This window comes from Dama dama, chromosome 18, assembly GCF_033118175.1.
Source record: "Dama dama isolate Ldn47 chromosome 18, ASM3311817v1, whole genome shotgun sequence".
NCBI lineage: Eukaryota > Metazoa > Chordata > Mammalia > Artiodactyla > Cervidae > Dama > Dama dama.
In genome coordinates, this window is record NC_083698.1 from 28814644 (window position 1) to 28838550 (window position 23907).

At 40.4% G+C, this 23907-nt stretch overlaps 1 protein-coding gene across 1 annotated transcript in view; it reads left to right on the forward strand.

Annotated features, from left to right (window-relative positions):
- DNAH11 (dynein axonemal heavy chain 11) overlaps positions 1-23907 on the forward strand; it is a 353936-nt gene that overhangs the window by 252203 nt on the left and 77826 nt on the right. Inside the window, exons 64-65 of the mRNA XM_061165046.1 lie at positions 9455-9690; positions 10955-11077. Coding sequence (XP_061021029.1) covers positions 9455-9690; positions 10955-11077 — 359 coding nt within the window. The remainder of the gene's footprint in view (positions 1-9454; positions 9691-10954; positions 11078-23907) is intronic.

Sequence of the window (23907 nt, forward strand, 5' to 3'; positions counted from 1 at the left end):
GTTGCCGCTTCCAAATCCGATCTCAACATATCAGCCAGTGTGATATGTTGCAAGTCAGATTAAGTAATTTTTTTTTTCTAAAATCCCTCTGTTGACTTCCCACTGCACTTAGAGCAAAAGCTAGAAACCCTGCAGATGCTTATAAAACCCTTAGTGATCTGGCCCCATTACAGTAAGTCCCTTACATACAAACCTTCAACTTGCAGACTTTCGAAGATGTGAATGTACATTTGTTCCATCAACGTCAGGCATGCAGCTTGCTCTCTATCTCCTATTGCTGACAGTCCTTCAGCTCTACCATCTCCCACCTCCTCTCCATCCTCCAGTCAATAACTCTTCTTTCCTGTTCACTTGATGCCAGCCCCTGTACGCCAGTTGTTATACTGTACTACTATACTTTTTCAAGGTACTGTAAGATTAAAAACGTTTTCTTTTGTGTGTGTTTTTTTAATGTATCATTTGTGTGAAAAGTATTATAAACCTATTACAGTACAGTGCTACCCAGCCAATTGTGTTAGTTGGGTAGATAGGCTAACTTTGTTGGACTTAGGAACCAATGGGACTAATGAATGTGCTCTCAAAGTAGAACTCATTCACGTGTAGGGGACCTACTGTATCTTCCTGTAACTCACTTTTTGTTATTCCTTTTCTCACTCATCTGCTCTGGTCACACCGGGCCATCTCCCATGAATTTACCACATATGCTCCAGCCTCAGGCCCTTTGCACTAGCTGTTTCCTCTTGTCTTGAAGTGTTTTCACTTAGGACACAGTTGCCCTACTCACTTCCATCAACTGACTCTTTGTTCAAACAGGAAGCAGATAAGGTGTTCTGGTATTCCCAGCTCTTGAAGAATTTTCCACAGTTTCTTGTGATCCACACAGCCAAAAGCTTTAGCATAGTCAATGAAGCAGAAGTAGATGTTTTTCTGGAATTCCCTTCCTTTTTCTGTTATCCAGAGGATGTTGGCAATTTGATCTCTGTTTCCTCTGCTGTTTTTAAATCCAGCTTGTACATCTGGAAGTTCTTGGTTCAAGTACTGTTGCAGCCTAGCTTGAAGGATTTTGAGCATCATCTTGCTAGCTTGTGAAATGAGTGCAATTGTATAGTAGTTTGAACATGGCATTGCCCTTCTTTGGGACTGGAATGAACACTGACCTTTTCCAATCCTGTGGCCACTGCTAAGTATTCCTAATTTGCTGGCATATTGAGTGCAGCACTTTCACATCATCATCTCTTAGGATTTGAATTAGCTCAGCTGAAATTCCATCACCTCCACTAGCTTTGTTAGTACTGATGCTTCCTAAAGTCCACTTGACTTCACGCTTCAGGGTGTCTGGCTCTAGGTGAGTGATCACACATTCATGGTAATCTGGGTCTTTAAGACCTTTTTTGTATAGTTCTTCTGTGTATTCTTGCCACCTCTTCTTAATCTCTTCTGCTTCTGTTAGGTCCGTACTGTTTCTGTCCTTTATTGTGCCCATACTTGCATGAAATGTTCCCTTGGTGTCTCCAATTTTCTTGAAAAGATCTCTAGTCTTTTCCATTCTATTGGTTTCCTCTGTTTCTTTGAATTGTTCCCTTAAGAAGGCCTTCTTATTGCTCTTTGCTGTTCTCTGAAACTCTGCATTCAGTTGGATATATCTTTCCCTTTCTCCTTTGCCTTTTGTGTCTCTTCTTTCCTCAGCTATATGTAAGACTTCCTCAGACAACCATTTTGCCTTCTAGCATTTCTTTTTCTTGGGGATGGTTTTGGTCACGCCTGCTATACAATGCTATGAACCTCTGTCCATAGTTCTTCAGGTACTCTGTCTATCAGATATAATCCCTTGAATCTATTTGTCACTTCCACTGTAATTGTAAGGGATTTGATTTAGGTAATACCTGAATGGTCTATTGGTTTTCCCTACTTTCTTCAATTTAAGTCTCAATTTGGCAATAAGGAGTTCACGATCTGAGCCACAGTCGGCTCCTGGTCTTGTTTTTGCTGACTGTATAGAGCTTCTCCATCTTTGGCTGCAAAGAATATAATCAATCTGATTTTTGTATTGACCATCTGGTGATGTCCGTGTATAGAGTCTTCTCTTATGTTGTTAGAAGAGGGTGTTTGCTATGACCAGTGTGTTCTCTTGGCAAAACTCTATTAGCCTTTGCCCTGCTTCACTTTGTACTCCAATGCCAAATTTGCCTATTACTCCAGGTAATGCTTGACTTTCTATTTTGCATTCCAATCCCCTGTGCTGAAAAGGACATCTTTTTTGGATATTAGTTCTAGAAGGTCTTGGAAGTCTTCAGAGAACCATCGGACTTCAGTTTCTTCGGCATTAGTAGTTGGGCAATAGAAGCGGGTTACTGTGATGCTGTTGAATGGTTTATCTTGGAAACAAAGTGAGATTATTTGTTCTTTTTGATATTGCACCCAAATGCTGATATGCCTTTGCTGTGACTTTTAAATAATATTTACTATATAAATATTTACTCGATAAAGAATCCAGCTGCAATGCAGGAGATCTGGGTTCAATCCCTGGGTTGGGAAGATCATCTGGAGGAGGAAATGACAACCCACTCCAGTATTCTTGCCTGGAGAATCCCGTAGACAGAAGAGCCTGATGGGCTACAACCCACAGGGTCGCAGAGTAGGACATGACTGAACGACTCAGCACACACTGTTTCAGACTCTTTTGTTGTTTTTGAGGGCTACTCCATTCCTTCTAAGGGATCCCTGCCCACAGTAGTAAATATAATTGTCATCTGAATTAAATTTGCCCGTCCCCATCCATTTTAGTTCACTGATTGCTAAAATGTTGGTGTTCTCTCTTGCCTTCTCCTGTTTGACCACTAATTTACCTTGATTCATGGACCTAACATTCTAGATTCCTATACAATATTATTCTTTACAGGATCAGACACATTACTTTCACCACCAAATACATCCACATCTGGGCATTATTTACACTTTGGCTCAGCCTATTCATTCTTTTTGGAGTTATTTCTCCACTTTTTCCAGTAGCATATTGGACAACTATCAACCTGGCATGCTGCTCTTCCGGTGTCATATCTTTTCACCTTTTCATACTGTGCATGGGTGTCTCAAGGCAAGAATACTACAAATTCCTAGATGTGATTACAACCTTTATCCCTCAGCATACCTCATTCTACTGTATTTTTTCCATTATAGCATTTATTACTTGCTAATACATTGCTTTGTTATGGTTAACATCTTTCCTCTCCCGCAGAAAAAATGTAAGATCCATGGAGGCAAGTATTCTGTGTATTTTGTTCACTACTCAGTCCTAGAAAGGTGCCTGGAACATTGTAGATGTTCAGTATTTTTTTTTTCATTGAGAGATAACTTATCCACCTTATGATTCATCCATTTAAAGCATACGATTCAGTGGTGGTTAGTGTATTCACACAGCTGTGCAGCTCTCATCACAGTCAATTCTAGAGCATTTCACCATTCTCAATGTAAACCCCATACCCATTAGCTGTCGCCCACAATCCCCCAATCCTTACTGGGCATAGATAACCATTAATCTAGTTCATGTATCTATAAATTTGCCTGTTCATATAAATGAACATATGTGATATTTTATGACCGACTTCTTTCACTTAGCATGTTTTTAAGATTTATCCATGACATAACGTGTATCAGTATTTTATCCCTTTCTATGACTGAATAATATTCCTTATTATTTGAATATAAGTGTGGATATATAACATTGCATTTATCCATTCATCCATTGATGGTCATTTGACTTGTTTCTACTTTTTTATTATTATGAATAATGTGGCTATAAACAGTTAAATTATTCATGTACAAGTTTTTGTGTGTGGACACATTTTATTTCTCTTTGATATATACCAAGGAGTGGAATTTTCTGAGTTGTAACTCTGTATTTAGTCTTTGACAAACTACCAGCCTATCAGTACATATTTTAGAATAAATGTATGCTTAAATGTGTATTTCAGATCAGTAGGGGAAGTAATAGATTATCCAATAAATGGTGATAGCACAGCTCACCAACTGTTTGGGCTGAAATATAGTTAGGGCTTTCCTTTATGGTTTCATGGAAAATGAAAAGAGTTCCAAATGATTTAAGTGTTAGAATGTCAAATAACTTAAAATGTAGATGAACTATACAGTTATAAATCAGAAACTGTAGATAAACATTACAGAATCAGTGAGGGGCCATATTATAACCCCCGTGTAGTAAGCTGAGAAAAGAAATGTGAAATTAATCCTAGGCATGGGCAGTCATTGAAGGATTTTAAATGGGTCTATGACATGATCAGTATTATCCATTTGAAAAGCTCACACTGACCACCAAAAAAGCAGTGACTTGGAGGGGAAAGAGACTCTTGTTACTAATTAAGAGTGATAACCCAGAAGGTAGTGAATTGAACAAAGTGATGACAGTGAATGTGACAAGCAGGAGAGTGATTCCAGAGGAGGCAAGGAAGAAGAGCTGCTGCAACAATGTAAGGGTCGAAGGGGAGAAAGTAAATATATGCAGGTGCCATTCCCTCAGATTAAAATCATTTTAGGAGAAACAGTGCAGAGGTTGGTTTTGAAGTGTCTCTAAAACATTCAAGTGTCAATAACCAGTAGAGAACTGGACAAGAGCATTACTGGGTGAGAGTGAGATTTGGGAGTCACTGATGTGTAGATAGTTCTTGAAACTACACGCGTGGTAAGATCACGTAGGGAAGATGTTTAGAGTGAAGTGAGCCGAGTCAGTGCTGACATGTAAGTAGGAAGATAAGGAAGATGAAGAAGGTGCAGACAGAGACTGGAGAAGCCCAAGGCAACAGTGGTATCATAGGAGGTAAGAGTATAAAGATGGGGATGATCAGTGATGCCAAAGCCATAGAGACAAGTGAGAGAATAGGTAGGAACTAAAAGTGTCACCAGACTTGGAAGTATGCAAGTCTTTTCTGCCCGCCAGGGTGTAATGAGCCAGAAGCAGATCGCACTGAGTTACACAGGAAGTAGGCAGAAAAGACAGGCTGTTCTTGTAGGAATTTGCTTTGAAGAGAAGGGGATAAACAGAAGCGCCTGGTTGAGACATGAAGCTAAGTGACGGGTTTCTTTTTTTTTTTTTTTGTATGAGTCAAACTAGAACATGTTTCTAGTCTTCCAGAGAAGGAATGGAAAAGGAATTACTGATGATAAAACAGGGAAGCGGTCTGATCCATCAGGAACTGGGAAGAAGGGATAAGAATAGAGGAAAAGGGAATGACTTTCAGGTAGAAGAAGCAAGACTCCTTGAACTAAATTGGAGGGAAGAGGAGAAAAGGGGACATAGGCGAGCAGAAATGCTGATAGAAAGTTGTAGTTGTAGCTGCTGGTCTCTTTTCTCTTCAGGAAGCAGGAAATTGCAGTGCTAATCAGCCAAAGATAAGAAAATTGAAATGAGGAGAATGTTTGCAAGGAGAATGGCAAAAACATCAAAAAGTATCCATTGAAGGTGATCAGAGAATAGATGTTAAAGTCTTGCCAAGCAACTTTGAGAAGCCAAAGTAGAATTTGGAAAAGATAAATTTGTAGTCACAGTAATAAAGCTTTCATCAGCAATACTCAGTCTGGGACCAAAAGGAGAGGACAGGAGTGTGTTACTTTAGCCAGGGTATACAGGTTGATAAGGCAGATAAGCCAGAAGGAAAAGAAAGGGAAAAGGCAGGGAAGTTAATGTGACAGTCAGAACAATTAAGGAATGGAAGGTTCTATTTTAGGTTTGGCAGAGATATGAGTTTAGTTGAAAGTTAGTGGTTAAATATATGGTACAGTTTCTCAATAGAATTACCATATAATCCAACCTGGCTGGGGAATCTACTAGCCAAAGAAAATAAAAGCAAGAGCTCAGGTAAGTCTGCATTCGTTCACAACAGCCTTTTTCAGAAATAGCCAAAAAGTGGAAGAAATCCAGATGTCCATCAACAGATGGATGGATAAAGAAAATGTGGCATATACATACAGTGGAATATTATTCAGTCTCAAAAAGGAAGGAAATTCTGACACATTGAAACATGGATGAATCTCACAGATGTTATGCCAAGGGAAATAAATCAGTCATAAAAGGACGAATATTATGTGATTCCACTTATATGACGTACCTAGAATAGTCAGTTTCATAGAAAAAGAAAGTATCATGGTAGTTGCTAGGGGCTGGAGGGGGTGAATAATGGGAGTTATTGTTTAATGAGTATGGGTCTCAGCTTGGGAAGGTGAAAAAATTTTGGAGATGGATTGTAATGGTGATTGCACAACAGTGTGAATGTACTTACTATTACTGGAGTTGTATTACTATAACTGTACACTTCAAAATGATTAAGATGACAAATTTTGTAATACAGTTATTTTGCCACAATGAAAAATATGTGGTGGATAAAGGACCTGATGTCTTAATACTGTTGGTAAGAGCAAATATTATATTCAGAGGTATGAGAAAAGGTATAGATAATCATGGTTAAAGAATTGGGTATTAGAAGTTTAGGTCTCAATAATGAAAAAATTTCAGATTATTATAAGGTCTGGAACAGCATCTCTCATCTAAAGGAGGAGGCAGGCAGACTTCCCTGGTGGCCCAGTGGTTAAGACCGAGTTTCCACTGCAGGGGGCATAGGTTCAGTCCCTAGTTAGGGAACCAAGATTCCACATGCTGTGACTTGCCCAAAAAATTTTTTAATTAATTTTAAAAAAAGGAGATAGTATAGTACCCTGCCAAAACATATCAGCATTTGTGAGTGTGGAGGACGTGCAAGGGAGGCAAGGTTTGGGGTGTCGTGTGCTTGTCCCAGCAGGTTCTGGTATTTTTCTCTCCCCCTGCCTCTTCCTCCAGAATGCTAGAGTGGAAAGGAAAGGCAGAGCTTTCTCATGAAGGATGTCAAGGCTGGAGAGTGGATTCGACATGTCCATGAGCACTGAGGTTGTCACAGATCGGCAGCCAAACTTGGAAAGTGAGAAGGACCAATAGCTAAGGCTTTAGGATGACGGGGACACATAGAGGAGTGTATGGCTGGACTCCATGAGCCTCAAATGTGTCACTTTTTACTTAAGGATAGAAGAGCTGTGGGGTCTTGGGACAATGTGCGGGGGAGTAAGAAGAGTGACCACTGTTACCCCCACGTGCTTTTTCAGTAATGGGAATACTAAGAAAATGGACAATCTACTTGAGAAAGCCCTCAAAGAAAAGGAGACCCTAGGGCAGTGGTTCTTGGACTCCAGCTTCATATTTAAAATCATGTGGGAGTGAACTTTTAAAACATACTGATGGCAGTTGAAGTTGAATCATTCAAAGTGGGGTGGTATTGGTAGCTTTGAAAGCTCTCATGTGATTCTAATATACAGCCTGGGGTTGAGAGGCTATGTCCTAGGAAAGAGCTGGGTTTGGGTTGAGACAAGCAGGTAGAGGGAGAAAGCAAGAGCGTTTGACCCAAATAAGACTAGGAGGCCACAAGAGCTGTGGGAACAGTTGTCAGGAAGTGCTGCAATGGGGCCATGAGTTTGGAGGATGGCAAGGGGTGGTAACTGAAAAGGACAGGGACAGTGGGCATATGTGACCTTGTGGGTACAGGTAAAATTGTTACCCAAAATTGTTTCCATCCAAAGCCATCATCTGCTGGGCAGACAAATGAAGACATGGCCAAGTTCAAGGAGGCATTTGCACTCCACTCATTAATCTGACCTAGCAGTTTATAGACAGACAAGTACATGGAATTACTATATATGGAGTTAACTCAGTGTCCTAAGCAAAAAAGAGGGAGGGAGAGACCTATTTTGCAGAACTCCTGGAAGAATTAAGTGAGGCAAGAAACAGAGCAAATATATATAAGTAAATTTTGTAAACACTTAAAACCTTACAAATATCACTTGTTCTGTTAACTGGGAGTCTTAACCTCATCAGGAAGTTCCCTTTTATCCTTTGAAATACGCCACGTGATCAGTTCCCAGAGGATTGGCATTCGGTGTTAGGATTAGTCTATCTTGGCTCAGGGCATGTGCTTCCTTCCAGCCTGCTTCTCTCTAATAAAAGCTTCTTAAGAAGGGAGCCTCTTTCCTCCCCCACTCTTTTTTTAAACTCCATCTTGACTGACAGCATGTTGCACTCTTTAATGAAGCAATTAGATACTGACTTTTCTAGGCTGACTTTGGACTCCCTCTTTACTCTTGGTTTCTGAACTAATATTCTTTTCTGCATACTCCTTCAAGGAATTCTGCAAAGAAGAGTGGATTAAAAAGATATTTAGGAATTGAGGATTATTTTCCCCAGTGTAAACTTAGGTTAAAACTTACTGTGAAAGTGATAATCATATTGTAACCATTAGATTTTTTTTTGGTGAAAAAATTTTCTGTGTAGTCATACAAATACCTGCCTATTTGAACATAGTACTATAAAGCAAATATCGTAAACTTTGTCTCTAAAATTTTAAGTCTCAAAGTATTTTACAGTATTTATGATATTCTTTAGTGTGAGTTACCTGCTTTGTTTTGCCTACTATTGGATTGGCCAAAAATTTCCTTCAGGTTTTTTTTGTAACATCTTATGGAAAAACTCAAATGAGCTTTTTGGCCAACCCAGTAGGTTAAAGTGGCCATTAAAAAAGGGAGACTAGCTTTCATCCCCTGCACTGTGCTATGTACACAGTAGGTGCTCAAGCAATGCAAACTATTGAATTCAGATATAAGATCTGTATGTGTACCTTCTGTTACTCCTTATAGCTTTAAAAATTAATGTTATCTTAAGCCTCCAGTTGTTTCAAATTGTTTGTATTAACTAGAAGTTAAGAAATAAAAGCCACTCCAGTATTCTTGCCTGGAGAATTCCATGGACAGAGGGGGGGGCTACAGTCCATGGGGTCAAAAAGAATCAACACGACTGAGCAGCTAACACTTACTTTTTTCACTGTCACACTGAAGACAGTTCCCTCTCAGAGGAGAGGCTGAGTCAAGGTTGCTGGGCAACCACAGGCTGATGGAGTGCCAGTGGACTGAATACATTCCATGAAGGCACCTCAGACAGAGAAGTCATCTCTCTGTAGTGTTGATCTATAGAAAAAGATGAAATGCCTGAGCAAAAGAGTGCATTTTAGTATTGCAGATGTGGGGTGATTCCTCCATTGGGTGAATACATTTCTGTTGTCCTGCCTTACTTCCTGGAGTCTGAATTCACACTCGCCTTGTTGGGGTTGCTGTAGGTGTGTATAGAGGGTGAAGTCCCTTTCACTTGAAGCCAGACAGATGCAGTAACAAACCAGATGTTGAATGCTGCAACTGACAGAATTCTGAGAGAGAAACCCTAGACTTACGGGCTTGAGTTGTATTTTGTGATGAGTTTTATTTGGCTTTTGAGAGTTGGAGGAGAATCCGTATGTGTTCTCTTGGCTTTGGTCTGTTTTCTTGTCCGTCATGTTCTGCTACTCTGGCAGTTTATTGCCTGACTCTGGTTCTCAAGGTCTCCATCCCAATAACTGAAGGCCTGGACGTGATTGCCATGTTGACGGACGATGCCACCACTGCCACCTGGAATAATGAAGGACTGCCCAGTGACAGGATGTCCACGGAGAACGCCGCTATCCTGATGCACTGTGAGCGCTGGCCCCTGATGATCGACCCCCAGCAGCAAGGGATTAAGTGGATCAAGAACAAGTATGGGACTGACCTGAAAGTCACACACTTGGGCCAGAAAGGGTATGTGAAATCTGAAGGGTTGATTCTCTGTTGAGCTGCTGGAAATGGGTTTCAGTTTTACCAAGTCCTGGCATTTCTTAGACCTCTCTGCCACTTTGGAATGTGATAATTTTGGTACAACTTCTTTACCTGCCTACTCACATAAAGGATCTCTGAGTTTACATTGGGTGGTGTGCATCCATTTACCTGAAGAAGTTAGTTGGAAGGTTAGAACACACAGCATGTGAGAGGAAAATTTTCCTATGGCCAAGAATGGAAATATGATGCATTATAATCCTTCTTTAGGACTTTGGCATATGGTAACCCAAGAATTGTCAACTGCCCCTATAGGCTTAATGAGGTTTCCAGTTACATTGCTAAATATGTACTTTGCCTACAGTGGAGCTCTAACACAGTTCAATTCCCAAAGTTGAGTGCCTGAAGATAATTTTTTTAGTCAAGTTTTACATATCACTTTTGAGAACTGAATCTGCTCTGAGATTTTCTGTCACTCGGTTGGCATGACAGTATTTTCTGATAAGTACAGAGCTGTCTTGCATGTAGTTGGTCTTCAGTTAATGCCAAATAAATAATTTTAGACTTACTTATACTTCATTTTACCCCTCCATCATTTTTTGACATGTAAAATGAAATAAGGAATGTCTGCAGTTGTGCAGATAAATGGTCTCCTTGCTTATCTGAATACTTGGAGGAAATTGTTTTTAAAGGCAAAAGACTATTTTTGGAAAGTGGCAATGGAATCCAATGATAGTTCTCTACATGACTGAATCTAAATGTTTAAAAAAATGAAAATTTGATAAAACCACAAAGCATTTAATTTGAATTTTTTTCAAGAGGACCTGTTGAAATAATTTAAATTTATAATGTTTGGGTGCATGCTAAGTCACTTAAGTCATGTCCAACTCTCTGTGACCCCATGGGCTGTAGCCCGCCAGTCTCCTCTGTTCCATGGGGATTCTCCAGGCAAGAATACTGGAGTGATTTGTGTTTGGGTGGGTTCTATTTATTTTAACCATGATTATTGTCAAAAGTAATTTACACATGAACTTATTAGTTCACTTTACTGAATTTCATTTTGGAACATATAACTGAAATTTATCTCAATCTAATCTTTAATTTCCATGTATTTTAGTTGAAGAAAATACTACTTTATAAAACAGTCTTCTCAATATTTGCATTAAACTAAATATAATTGAGCATAAATAATTTTGAATACTTTCCCTATGCTTATTTACATTTTTCTTGATTCTGACTCAATTTTAAGGTTTTTGAATGACATTGAAACTGCTTTGGCCTTTGGAGATGTCCTCTTAATTGAAAACCTTGAGGAAACAATAGATCCAGTCCTTGATCCATTGCTTGGTAGGAACACGATTAAAAAAGGAAAGTAAGTATTATTGAGTAATAATTTTATTATTAAAAATAATCTTAAAGGTAGTTTTTGACGTGTGTTTTGCACTACACGTGAGTTTGATCATCAGCTTCTGTTTCATGTCCTCCTAGTCAAATGTAATATATTGAAATATTCTTTTTTAATAATTTTATTTATTTATTTATTTATTTATGGTTGTGCTGAGTCTTCGTTGCTGTGTGGGCGTTTCTCTAGTTGCAGTGAGCAAGGGCTGCTCTCTAGCTGGGGTCCGTGGGCTTCTCATTGAGGTCCCTTCTCTTTTTGTGGAGCATGGACTCTAGGGTGTGTGGGCTCAGTAGTTGCAGGTCCTGGGCTCCAGGTCATGGGCTCAGTAGTTGTGGCCCACAGGCTTAGTTGCTATGCGGCATGTCTGATCCTCCTAGACCAAGGATTGAACCCATGGCTTCTGCATTGGCAGGTGAATTCTTTACCACTGAACCATAGAGGAAGTCCTATTGAAATATTCTTGGTGATTTTTCCATTCCAAGGCTCCTACATTCCAAGACCCAAGCAAACTTGACATGATCCAGATGTTCAAACTATTTTTTTGGTAGATTGAGATTCATGTTACCCAGTTCCTGATTTATAGACCCCAATAATGCATTGACACAAATATGAGAGTATTTGCTCCTTTATTACTTCATACCAGTGTTTTTCTACCATCAGTACTTTGGAAAACATCTTTAATATATTTGCCTCAAATGCGTATCACTTGAATCCTTATTTTCTTAATATTTTTGCTTTTTATTAATTTATTGTTTCTAATGTACAGCAAAGTGAGTTAGCTTTTATGTTTACATATATCCCCTCTTTTTTTGGATTTTCTTCCCACTGAGGTCACACAGAGCACTGAGCAGAGTCCCCTGAGGTATACAGTAGGTTATTATCTATTTTATACATAGTATCAACAGTGTATGCATGTCAATACCAATCTCCCAATTTATTTCATGCCACCCCCATTGGTATCCATGTTTGTTCTCTACATCTGTTTCTCTATTTCTGTTTTGCAAATAAAATCATCTATACCATTTTTCTAGATTCCACATATGTGCATTAATAATATACAATATTTGTTTTTCTCTTCCTGACTTACTTCATTCTTTACACCGGTCTCGAGGTCCATCCACAGCTCTGCAAATGGCACAATTTCAGTCCTTTTTTATGGCTGAGTAATATTTCATTGTATATATGTACTACATCTTCTTTATCCATTCCTCTGTTGATGGACATTTAGATTGCTTCCATGTCCTGGCATTGTGATAGTGCTGCAATGAACATTGAATTGTATGTGTCTTTGGAATTATGGTTTTCTCAGGGTATATGCCCAATAATGGGACGGCTGAGTGATATGATAGTTCTCTTTTTAGTTTTTTAAGGAACCTCCATACTATTGTCCATAGTGGCTATATCAATTTACATTCCTACCAACAGTACAAGAGGGTTCCCTTTTCTCCACATCCTCTCTAGCATTATTGTTTGTATATTTTTTTGATGATGGCCATTCTGACCTGTGTGAGGAGATACCTTATTGTAGTTTTGATTTGCATTTCTCTAATGATTGGTGATGTTGAGTATCTTTTCATGTATTTGTTGGCCATCTATATGTTTTCCTTAGAGAGATGTCTATTTAAGTATTCTGTCCATTTGTTGATTGGGTTGTTTGTTTTTTATATTGAGCTACATGAACTTTTTGTTTATTTGGGAGATTAATCATTTGTCAGTTGTTTCATCTGCAAATATTTTCTACCATTCTAAGGGTTATCTTTTTGTCTTGTTTATAGTTTCCTTTGCTGTGCAGAAACTTTTAAGTTAAATTAGATCCCATTTGTTTATTTTTGTTTATACTTGAATTGCTCCAGAGGATGGGTCAAAAAAGATACTGCTGCAATTTGTGCCAGAGAGTTTCCTTTCCTGTAAGAGTTTTAAACTGTCTGGCCTTACATTCAGGTCTTTAATCCATTTTGAGTTTACGTAATGTTTTTAAAAACCTATTTTAAATCCACTTTTTTTTTTAAAACTCAGCCTCACCCCAAGTCATAGCATCTACAAAATCATGTGTTTACTATGCTAGTTCTCTTTTTTCCTATAAGTTTAAAATATTGATATGTATATATCTCATATATATATACACACATATATATAAACCATTAGGACAAAAAAAAGTGCACTAGTGGATCCCTAAGAACATCCCCATACCAGCAGCAGTGGTAGACTGGGCACTCTTGCTGAGACCTGCATGATGTTCCAAGTGCTGCTGTTGCCCTGAACGCCATCTCTCCATCACATCCTTCCAGGGACAGTGAAACCATTGCCCAGCAGGCAACATGTCACTCTGTAATTGTGTAAAAGGTCAAATCCAGTAGTTCTGTCTCTAACTGAGCCTGGGTGGGCTCACTGGAGATTGTGCTGTGTCCAAAGCTCTCTGTTCCTCTTCCCTCAAGAAACCAACATTGCCATGGCTTATTCCCCTGAATTTCCTTCTCTTTTTTGTTGTTTTTCTTCACAGAGGTGTAATTTCAGAATTTCCCCAACACTTTTCTTCTTTGGCACCCACTCTCTTTTCATCACTGGATTATTCCTGTCAATTTAAAATGAAAATAGGTCTGCTTAAGGGTGACTAACTTCTATTTTGTAAAAAGTCTCTAACTGATTAGTATTTATTATACAATTCACCAATTAAATCCATTTACAGTGAGTGACAACTTATAATTGTTTAATAAACCAAAATTTACCCAGACATGCATTTAGAAGAGTCTAATAAGACATTTGACAAACTGCAGCTCTGACATAAATAAAATTGTGGCCGTATCTGATGTGTTAAAAATACAGTGCAAAATCTTGGATGTCACTAAGGTGAAATCCTTGTTATTAAGGTTCTGACTCTATTATGAAGACACAGAATTTTTTTTTGTTTATTTGTTTCTTTTTTTTTTTTTTTTTTATTAGTTGGAGGCCAATCACTTCACAACATTTCAGTGGGTTTTGTCATACATTGATATGAATCAGCCATGGATTTACACGTATTCCCCATCCCGATCCCCACTCCCACCTCCCTCTCCACCCGATTCCCCCGGGTCCTCCCAGTGCACCAGGCTAGAGCACTTGGAAGACACAGAATTTTTGTCAGTGAATTATATATTCTTAGCTTTAACTTGAACCTTTGGTGACACAATTTAGGTGTAAGAAATTCTGCCTTTCTTTCTCTATCTTTATATATATATATGTTTTAAATGTTTATTTATGTATTTGGCTGTACCCAGTCTAGTTATGGCATGAGGAAAGTCTGACCTTGTTGTAGCAGGTGAGATATGGCATCTTTTAGTTTCAGCACTCGGGATCTTTAGTTGTAGAACGCGAACTCTTACCTGCATCATGTGGGACCTAGTTCCCTGACCAGGAATTGAACTCAGGCCGCCTGCATTGAAAGCATGAGTCTTAGCCACTGACCCACCAGGAAAGTCCCTATATATATGTGTATATATTGATAATCTAAAACATCCAGAGACTGATAAATTTGAGTCCTGATTTTTTCTCAGTATGGATATAGTTAAGTATAAGAATCCCAGAGGATTTTTTTTTTTTTTTAATTTCAGAAACAACTTGTTTTACATAGAGCATCAAATTCTTTATCACAAAATATCACACCAGGGCAGTTTATTCCAAATTAATAATCTTTCCTGAATCTGTGCTAAGAAAAGTTACGACCTACCTAGACTGCATATTAAAAAGCAGAGACATCACTTTGCCAAAAAGGGTCTATCTAGTTAAGGCTATGGTTTTTCCAGTAGTCATGTATGGATGTGAGAGTTAGGCTATAAAGAAAGCTGAGTGCCAAAGAATTGATGCTTTTGAACTGTGGTGTTGGAGAAGACTCGTGAGAGTCCTTTGAACTGCAAGGAGATCCAACCAGTCCATCCTAAAGGAGATCAGTCCTGAGTGTTCATTGGAAGGACTGATGTTGAAGCTGAAACTCCAATACTTTGGCCACCTCATGCGAAGAGCTGACTCATTTGAAAAGACCCTGATGCTGGGAAAGATTGAAGGCAGGAGAAGGGGACGACAGAGGATGAGATGGTTGGATGGCATCACCAACTCAATGGACATGAGCTTGAGTAAACTTCCAGAGTTGGTGATGGACAGGGAGGCCTGGTGTGCTGCAGTCCATGGGGTTGCAAAGAGTTGGATATGACTATGTGACTGATCTGAACTGATTAGGCTTTATAGAATTGATCGTGTCATTGTAGCTGTTTTTAAAAGTTGAAGAAAATATCAAATGATCTGTAAGAACATAATAAATGGAGTTTATTGCATGCAGTTTTTAATGTAACAATTCTAACTCCTAAACTCTTTCATAAGAGTGGCAACAACTACTTTTATGAAGGTAATTTTAGTTGTGTACCTCCAGTTTTCTCTAGGTGTTTTTAGAGTTTGGTTATTCAGAGAATCTGAGTCCTTGCAAATTCTGTCAGTCCCTGAATAAGGCTTCTCTGAGAACTGCTAGAGGCAGGCCCTGTACTGGTGGCCAGTGATTCAGAACACAAGACACAGACCGTGCCCTTAAGGAAGCTACGTTTCCTGAGGGGAAGTCAGACCTATACAGGCACAAGTAATATATGCCATGGGTATGATGACGGAAGTCCGCATGAGAGAGAATCATCTGCTCCGTAGTGGAGACTTGGCAAGACTTGGTATTACATTTACATTTAGTGTGAATCTTAAAAGGTCAGTGGGCATTTGTCAGGCAAATGGGAGAAGAGAATTCTGGAATGAGAGGACTAATACCAAGTAGTAAAACACACAAATCAGCCCAGCAACTTTGGGGAATTGCAGTTAAGATTCAAATATGTGAAAAGCCCCATGTTGGGGAAAAAGGAGTATGGACTGAGAAAGATGGGACTGGATTGTCAGGCCCCAGAATGTGGGTATCCTTCGGTACCCACCGATGACCCATAGGTTTCCCTTTTCCCTGGTTACAATGATTTTTCCCCAAGCACATTGAAGGGGTGCATTCCTATCTATAATGCTAGTTAACAACAACCATGGTTTTTGACCAAGGGACCTTGCCTTCGCAGAGTAACACATCTGGAGTTTCAGTATTTTCACTTGAGAATCATGAGCAGAAGTCAGTGGGAAAGCTAGTGAAGACTCTTAGCATGCTAAGTATAGTGCTGTCAGATTTATGTTTTTTGAAAGGGCACGTTGGCAGTATGAAGTATTGATTAAAGGCACATGGACCAAGAGCCAGGGTTCATCCAATTAGTGAAAGTGAAGTAACTCAGTCGTGTCCGACTCTTTGCGACCCCATGGACTGTAGACCACCAGGTTCCTCTGTCCATGGGATTCTCCCAGCAAGAATACTGGAGTGGGTTGCCATTTCTTCTCCAATTAGTAAACAATTGCAATAATCCAGTTGAGACATAGTATGAGCCTAAACTAAGCCGGCGACAGTAGAGGTGGAAGTTCAGTTCGGATCCGGCGCTCAGTCATGTCTGACTCTTTGCGACCCCATGGACTGCAACACTCCAGGTTTCCCTGTCCATCACCAACTCCCGGAGTTTACCCAAACTCCTGTCCATTGAGTCGGTGATGCCATCCAACCATCTCATCCTCTGTCGTCCCCTTCTCCTCCCGCCTTCAATCTTTCCCAGCATCAGTGTCTTTTCAAATGAGTCAGTTCTTCGCATCAGGTAGCCGAAGCATTGGAGTTTCAGCTTCAACATCAGTCCTTCCAATGAACACCCAGGACTGATCTCCTTTAGGATGGACTGGTTGGATCTCCTTGCCATCCAAAGGACTCTCAAGAGTCTTCTCCAACACCAGAGTTCAAAGCATCAATTCTTCGGCGCTCAGCTTTCTTTATAGCCCAACTCTTACATCCATACGTGACTACTGGAAAAACCATAGCCTTGACTAGACGGACCTTTGTTGGCAAAGTAATGTCTCTGCTTTTTAATATGCTGTGTAGGTTGGTCATAACTTTCCTTCCAAGGAGTAAGCGCCTTTTAATTTCATGGCTGCAGTCACCATCTGCGGTAATTTTGGAGCCCAAAAAAATAAAGTCTGCCACTGTTTCCACTCTTCCCCTGCTATTTGCCATGAGGTGATGGGACCAAATGCCATGATCTTACTTTTCTGGATGTTGAGTTTTAAGCCAACTTTTTCCCTCTCCTTCTTTCACTTTCATCAAGAGGCTCTTTAGTTCTTCTTCACTTTCTGCCATAAGGGTGGTGTCATCTACTTATCTGGGGTTATTGATATTTCTCCCGGCAATCTTCATTCTGGCTTGTTCTTCATCCAGCCCAGCATTTTCTCACGATGCACTCTGCATATAAGTTAAATAAGCAGAGTGACAATTTACAGCTTTGATGTACTCCTTTTCCTATTTGGAATCAGTATGTTGTTCCTTGTCCAGTTCTAACTGTTGCTTCCTGACCTGCATACAGACTTCTCAAGTGGCAGGTCAGGTGGTCTGGTATTCCCATCACTTTCAGAATTTTCCACAGTGTGTTGTGATCCACACAGTCAAAGGCTTTGGCATAGTCAGTAAAGCAGAAATAGATGTTTCTCTGGAACTCTCTTGCTTTTTCAGTGATCAAGCAGATGTTGGTAATTTGATCTCTGGTTCCTCTGCCTTTTATAAAACCAGCTTGAATATCTGGAAGTTCACAGTTCACATATTGTAAACCTTGCCTGGAGAATTTTGAGCATTACTTTACTAGCGTGTGAGATGAGTGCAATTGTACTGTAGTTCGATCATTCTTTGGGATTGCCTTTCTTTGGGACCGGAATGAAAAATGACCTTTTCCAGTCCTGTGGCCACTGCTGAGTTTTCCAAATTTGCTGGCATATTGAGTGCAGCACTTTCACAGCATCATCTTTCTTGATTTGAAATAGCTCAACTTGAATTGCATCACCTCCACTAGCTTTGTTCATAGTGATGCTTCATAAGGCCTACTTAACTTCATATTCCAGGATGTCTGGTTCTAGGTGAGTGATCACACCATCGTGATTATCTGGGTTGTGAAGATCTTTTTTGTACAGTTCTTCTGTGTATTCTTGCCACCTCTTCTTAATATCTTTTGCTTCTGTTAGGTCCATACAATTTCTGTCCTTTATTATGCCCATCTTTGCATGAAATGTTCCCTTGGTATCTCTAATTTTCTTGAAGAGATCTCTAGTCTTTCCCATTCTGTTGTTTTCCTCTATTTCTTTGCACTGATCACTGAGGAAGCCTTTCTTATCTCTCCTGCTATTCTTTGGAACTCTGCATTCAAATGGGTATATCTTTCCTTGTCTTCCTTGCATTCCACTTCTCTTCTTTTCACAGCTATTTGTAAGGCCTCCTCAGATAACCATTTTACTCTTTTGCATTTCTTTTTCTTGGGGATGTTCTTGATCCCTGTCTCCTGTACAATGTCACGAACCTCCGTCCATAGTTCATCAGGCAGTCTGTCTATCAGATCTGGTCTCTAAAATCTATTTCTCATTTCCACTGTGTATAATCAATCATAAGGAATTTGATTTAGGTCATACCTGAATGGTCTAGCGGTTTTCCCTACTTTCTTCAATTTAAGTCTGAATTTGGCAGTAAGGAATTCATGATCTGAGCCACAGTCAGCTCCTGGTCTGTTTCTGGTGACTGCATAGAGCTTCTCCATCTTTGGCTGCAAAGAATATAATCAGTCTGATTTCAGTGTTGATCATCTGGTGATGTCCACGTGTAGAGTCTTCTCTTGTGTTGCTGGAAGAGGGTGTTTGCTATGACCAGTGTGTACCCTTGGCAAAATTCTCTTAGCCTTTGCCCTGCTTTATTTTGTACTCCAAGGCCAAATTTGCCTGTTACTCCAGGTGTTTCTTGACTCCTACTTTTGCATTCCAGTCCCCTATAATGAAAAGTACATCTTTTGGGGGAGTTAGTTATAAAAGGTCTTGTAGGTCATCATAGAACCGTTCAACTTCAGCCTCTTCAGCGTTACTGGTCAGGGCATAGACTTGGATTACCGTGATATTGAATGGCTTGTGCTGCAAACGAACAGAGATCATTCTTGTCGTTTTTGAGATTGCATCCAAGTACTGCATTTCGGACTCTTTTGTTGACTTTGATGGCTACTCCATTTCTTCTAAGGGATTCTTGCCCACAGTAGTAGATATAATGGTCATCTGAGTTAAATTCACCCATTCTAGTCCATTTTAGTTCACTGATTCCTAAAATGTCAACGTTCAGTGTTGTCATACTCCTGTTTGACCACTTCCAATTTGCCTTGATTCATGGACCTAACATTCCAGGTTCCTATGCAGTATTGCTTTTTACAGCCTTGGACCTTGCTTCCATCACCAGTCACATCTAGAACTGGGTGTTGTTTTTGCTTTGGCTCCTTCTCTTCATTCTTTCTGGAGTTATTTCTCCACTGATCTCCAGTAGCATATTGGGCACCTACTGACCTGGGAAGTTCATGTTTCAGTGTCCTATCTTTTTGCCTTTTCATACTGTTTGTGGGGTTCTCAAGGCAAGAATACTGAAGTGGCTTGCCGTTCCCTTTTCCAGTGGACCACATTCTGTCAGACCTCTCCACCATGAGCCATCTGTCTTGGGTGGCCCTACATGGCAGGGCTCATAGTTTCATTGAGGTAGACAAGGCTGTGGTCCATGTGATTAGATTGGTTAGTTTTCTATGATTGTGGTGTTCATTCTCTCTGCCCTTTGATGGAGAAGAGTAAGAGGCTTATGGAAGCTTTCTGATGGGAGAGACTGAGGGGGAAACTGGGTCTTGTGATGCGGGGCCGTTCTCAGTAAATCTTTAATCCTATATTCTGTTGATGGGTGAAACTGTGTTCCCTTCCTGCTATTTCAGTTCAGTTCAGTTCAGTCGCTCACTCTTGTCTGACTCCTCTTGACCCCACGAATTGCAGCACGCCAGGCCTCCCTGTCCATCACTAACTCCCGAAGTTTACTCAAACTCATGCCCATCGAGTCGGTGATGCCATCCAGCCATCTCATCCTCTATTGGCCCCTTCTCCTCCTGCCCCCAATCCCTCCCAGCATCAGGGTCTTTTCCAGTGAGTCAACTCTTCGTGTCAGGTGGCCAAAGTATTGGAGTTTCAGGACTTCAGCATCAGTCCTTCCAATGAACACCCAGGACTGATCTCCTTGCAGCCCAAGGGACTCTCAAGAGTCTTCTCCAACACCACAGTTCAAAAGCATCAATTTTTCAGCGCTCAGCTTTCTTCATAGTCCAACTCTTACATCCATACATGACCACTGGAAAAACCATAGCCTTGACTAGACGGCCCTTATTTAGCAAAGTAATGTCTCTTCTTTTTAATACGCTATCTAGGTTGGTCATAACTGTCCTTCCAAGGAGTAAGTGTCTTTTAAAATATCATGACTGCAGTCACCATCTGCAGTGATTTTGGAGCCCAAAAGAGTAAAGTCTGACACTGCTTCCACTGTTTCCCCATTTATTTCCCATGAAGTGATGGGACCAGATGCCATGATTTTAGTTTTCTGAATGTTGAACTTAAGCCAACTTTTTCCCTCTCCTCTTTCACTTTCATCAAGAGGCTTTTTAGTTCCTCTTCACGTTATGCCATAAGGGTGGTGTTATCTACATATCTGAGGTTATTGATATTTCTCCCGGCAATCTTGATTCTAGCTTGTGCTTCTTCCAGCCCAGAGTTTCTCATGATGTACTCTGCATAGAAGTTAAATAAGCAAGGTGACAATATATATTATAGTCTTAACATGCTACTTTTCCTATTTAGAACCAGTCTGTTGGTCCATGTCCAGTTCTAACTGTTGCTTCCTGACCTGCATATGGGTTTCTCAAGAGGCAGGTCAGGTGGTCTGATATTCCCATCTCTTTCAGAATTTTCCACAGTTTATTGTGATCCATGCAGTCAAAGGCTTTGGCATAGTCAATAAAGCAGAAATAGACGTTCTTCTGGAACTCTCTTGCTTTTTCGATGATCCAGTGAATGTTGGCAATTTGATCTCTGGTTCCTCTGCCTTTTCTAAAACCACCTTGAACATCTGGAAGTTCATGGTTCACGTATTGCTATAGCCTGGCTTGGAGAATTTTGAGCACTACTTTACTAGCGTGTGAGATGAGTGCAATTGTGCAGTAGTTTGAGCATTATTAGGGATTGCCTTTCTTTGGGATTGGAATGAAAACTGACCTTTGCAACCCTGTGATCACTGCTGAGTTTTCCAAATTTGCTGGCATATTGAGTGCAGCACTTTCACAGCATCATCTTTCTTGATTTGAAATAGCTCAACTGGAATTCCATCACCTCCACTAGCTTTGTTCGTAGTGATGCTTTCTAAGGCCCACTTGACTTCACATTCCAGGATGTCTGGCTCTAGGTGAGTGATCACACCATCGTGATTATCTGGGTTGTGAAGATCTTTTTTGTACAGTTCTTCTGTGTATTCTTGCCACCTCTTCTTAATATCTTCTGCTTCTGTTAGGTCCATACCATTTCTGTCCTTTATCAAGCCCATCTTTGCATGAAATGTTCCCTTGGTATCTCTAATTTTCTTGAAGAGATCTCTAGTCTTTCCTGTTCTGTTGTTTTCCTCTCTTTCTTTGCATTGATCGCTGAGGAAGGCTTTCTTATCTCTCCTTGCTATTCTTTGGAACTCTGCATTCAAATGGGAATATCTTTCCTTTTCTCCTTTGCTTTTCACTTCTCTTCTATTCACAGCTATTTGAAAGGCCTCCTCAGACAACCATTTTACTCTTTTGCATTTCTTTTCCATGGGGATCGTCTTGATCCCTGTCTCCTGTACAGTGTCACGAACCTCCATCCATAGTTCATCAGGCACTCTGTCTATCAAATCTAGTCCCTTAAATCTATTTCTCACTTCTACTGTATAGTCATAAGGAATTTGATTTAGGTCATACCTGAATGGTCTAGTGGTTTTCCCTACTTTCTTCGATATAAGTCTGAATTTGGCAATAAGGAGTTCATGATCTGAGCCACAGTCAGCTCCTGGTCTTGTTTCTACTGACTGTATAGAGCTTCTCCATCTTTGGCTGCAAAGAATATAATCAGTCTGATTTTGGTGTTGGCCATCTGGTGATGTCAATGTGTAGAGTCTTCTCCTGTGTTGTTAGAAGAGGGTGTTTGCTACGACCATGACCATTGCGTTCTCTTGGCAAAGCTCTATTAGCCTTTGCCCAACTTCATTCCATACTCCAAGGCCAATTTGCCTGTTACTCCAGGTATTTCTTGACTTCCTACTTTTGCATTCCATTCCCCTAAAATGAAAAGGATGTCTTTTTTGGGCGTTAGTTCTAAATGGTCTTGTACTTCTTCATAGAACCGTTCAAATTCAGCTTCTTCAGCGTTACTGGTTGGGGCATAGGCTTGGATTACCATGATATTGAATGGTTTGCCTTGGAAACGAACAGAGATCATTCTGTCATTTTTGAGATAATATCCAAGTAGTGCATTTTGGACTCTGTTGACCATGATGGCTACTCCATTTCTTCTAAGGGATTCCAGCCCACAGTAGTAGATATAATGGTCATCTGAGTTAAACTCACCCATTCCAATCCATTTTATTTCACTGATTCCTAGAATGTTGACATTCACTCTTGCCATCTCATGTTTGATCACTTCCAATTTGCCTTGATTCATGGACCTAACATTCCAGGTTCCTATGCAATATTGCTCTTTACAGCATCAGACCTTGCTTCTATCACCAGTCATATCCACAACTGGGTATTGTTTTTGCTTTGGCTCCATCCCTTCATTCTTTCTGTAGTTATTTCTCCACTGATCTCCAGTAGCATATTGGGTACCTACTGACCTGGGGAGTTCCTGTTTCAGTATCCTATCAATTTGCCTTTTCCTACTGTTCATGGGGTTCTCAAGGCAAGAATACTGAAGTGGCTTGCCGTTCCCTTCTCCAGTGGACCACATTCTGTCAGACCTCTCCACCATGACCCTTCCGTCTTGGGTGGCCCCACACGGCATGGCTTAGTTTCATTGAGTTAGACAAGGCTGTGGTCTGTGTGATCAGATTGGCTAGGTTTCTGTGATTATGGTTTTAGTGTGTCTGTCCTCTGATGCCCTCTCGCAACACCTGATTTCTTACTTGGGTTTCTCTTACCTCGGATGTGGGGTATCTCTTCACGGATGCTCCAGCAAAGCGCAGCCGCTGCTCCTTATCTTGGACGAGGAGTATCTCCTCACGCCGCCCCGCCTGACCTTGAATGTGGAGTAGCTCCTCTCGGCCCTCCTGCGCCTGTGCAGCCGCCGCTTCTTGGACATGGGGTAGTTCCTCTCGGCCAAAACTATGGTGGAGGTAATGAAGATAATGTGACCTCCTTCCAAAGATCCCATGCATGTACTGCTACACTCAGTGCCCCCAACCCTGCAGCAGACTACCACCAACCCACGCCTCCACTGGAGACTCCTGGACACTCACAGGCAAGGTGGGTCAAAGTAGAGGTGGAAAGGAGAGGGCAAACCAAAGAATTCTCAAGGATTTAATATCATTAGTTCATGGTCATGAATGGCAATTTGTTAGCAGGGATAAAGGAAGTTTCAAGGATGATTTCCAGTCTTCTGAAAATTTAAGTGATGGGAGATGTGATACAGGAATTAGGATTAAGTGTAGAGAAAGAGCTAACAATTCCACTTATTAGACATTCAAAAATTGAGATGCTACTTTAACACTCATTCTCAAAAGAGATGTCTAAGAAGCATGGGATCTGTGAATATGGAACTTAATAAAGAGATGTTGGCTGAGCATGTAGATTGGGGAACATCTACATAGAGAGATGGTCAAGCATTGT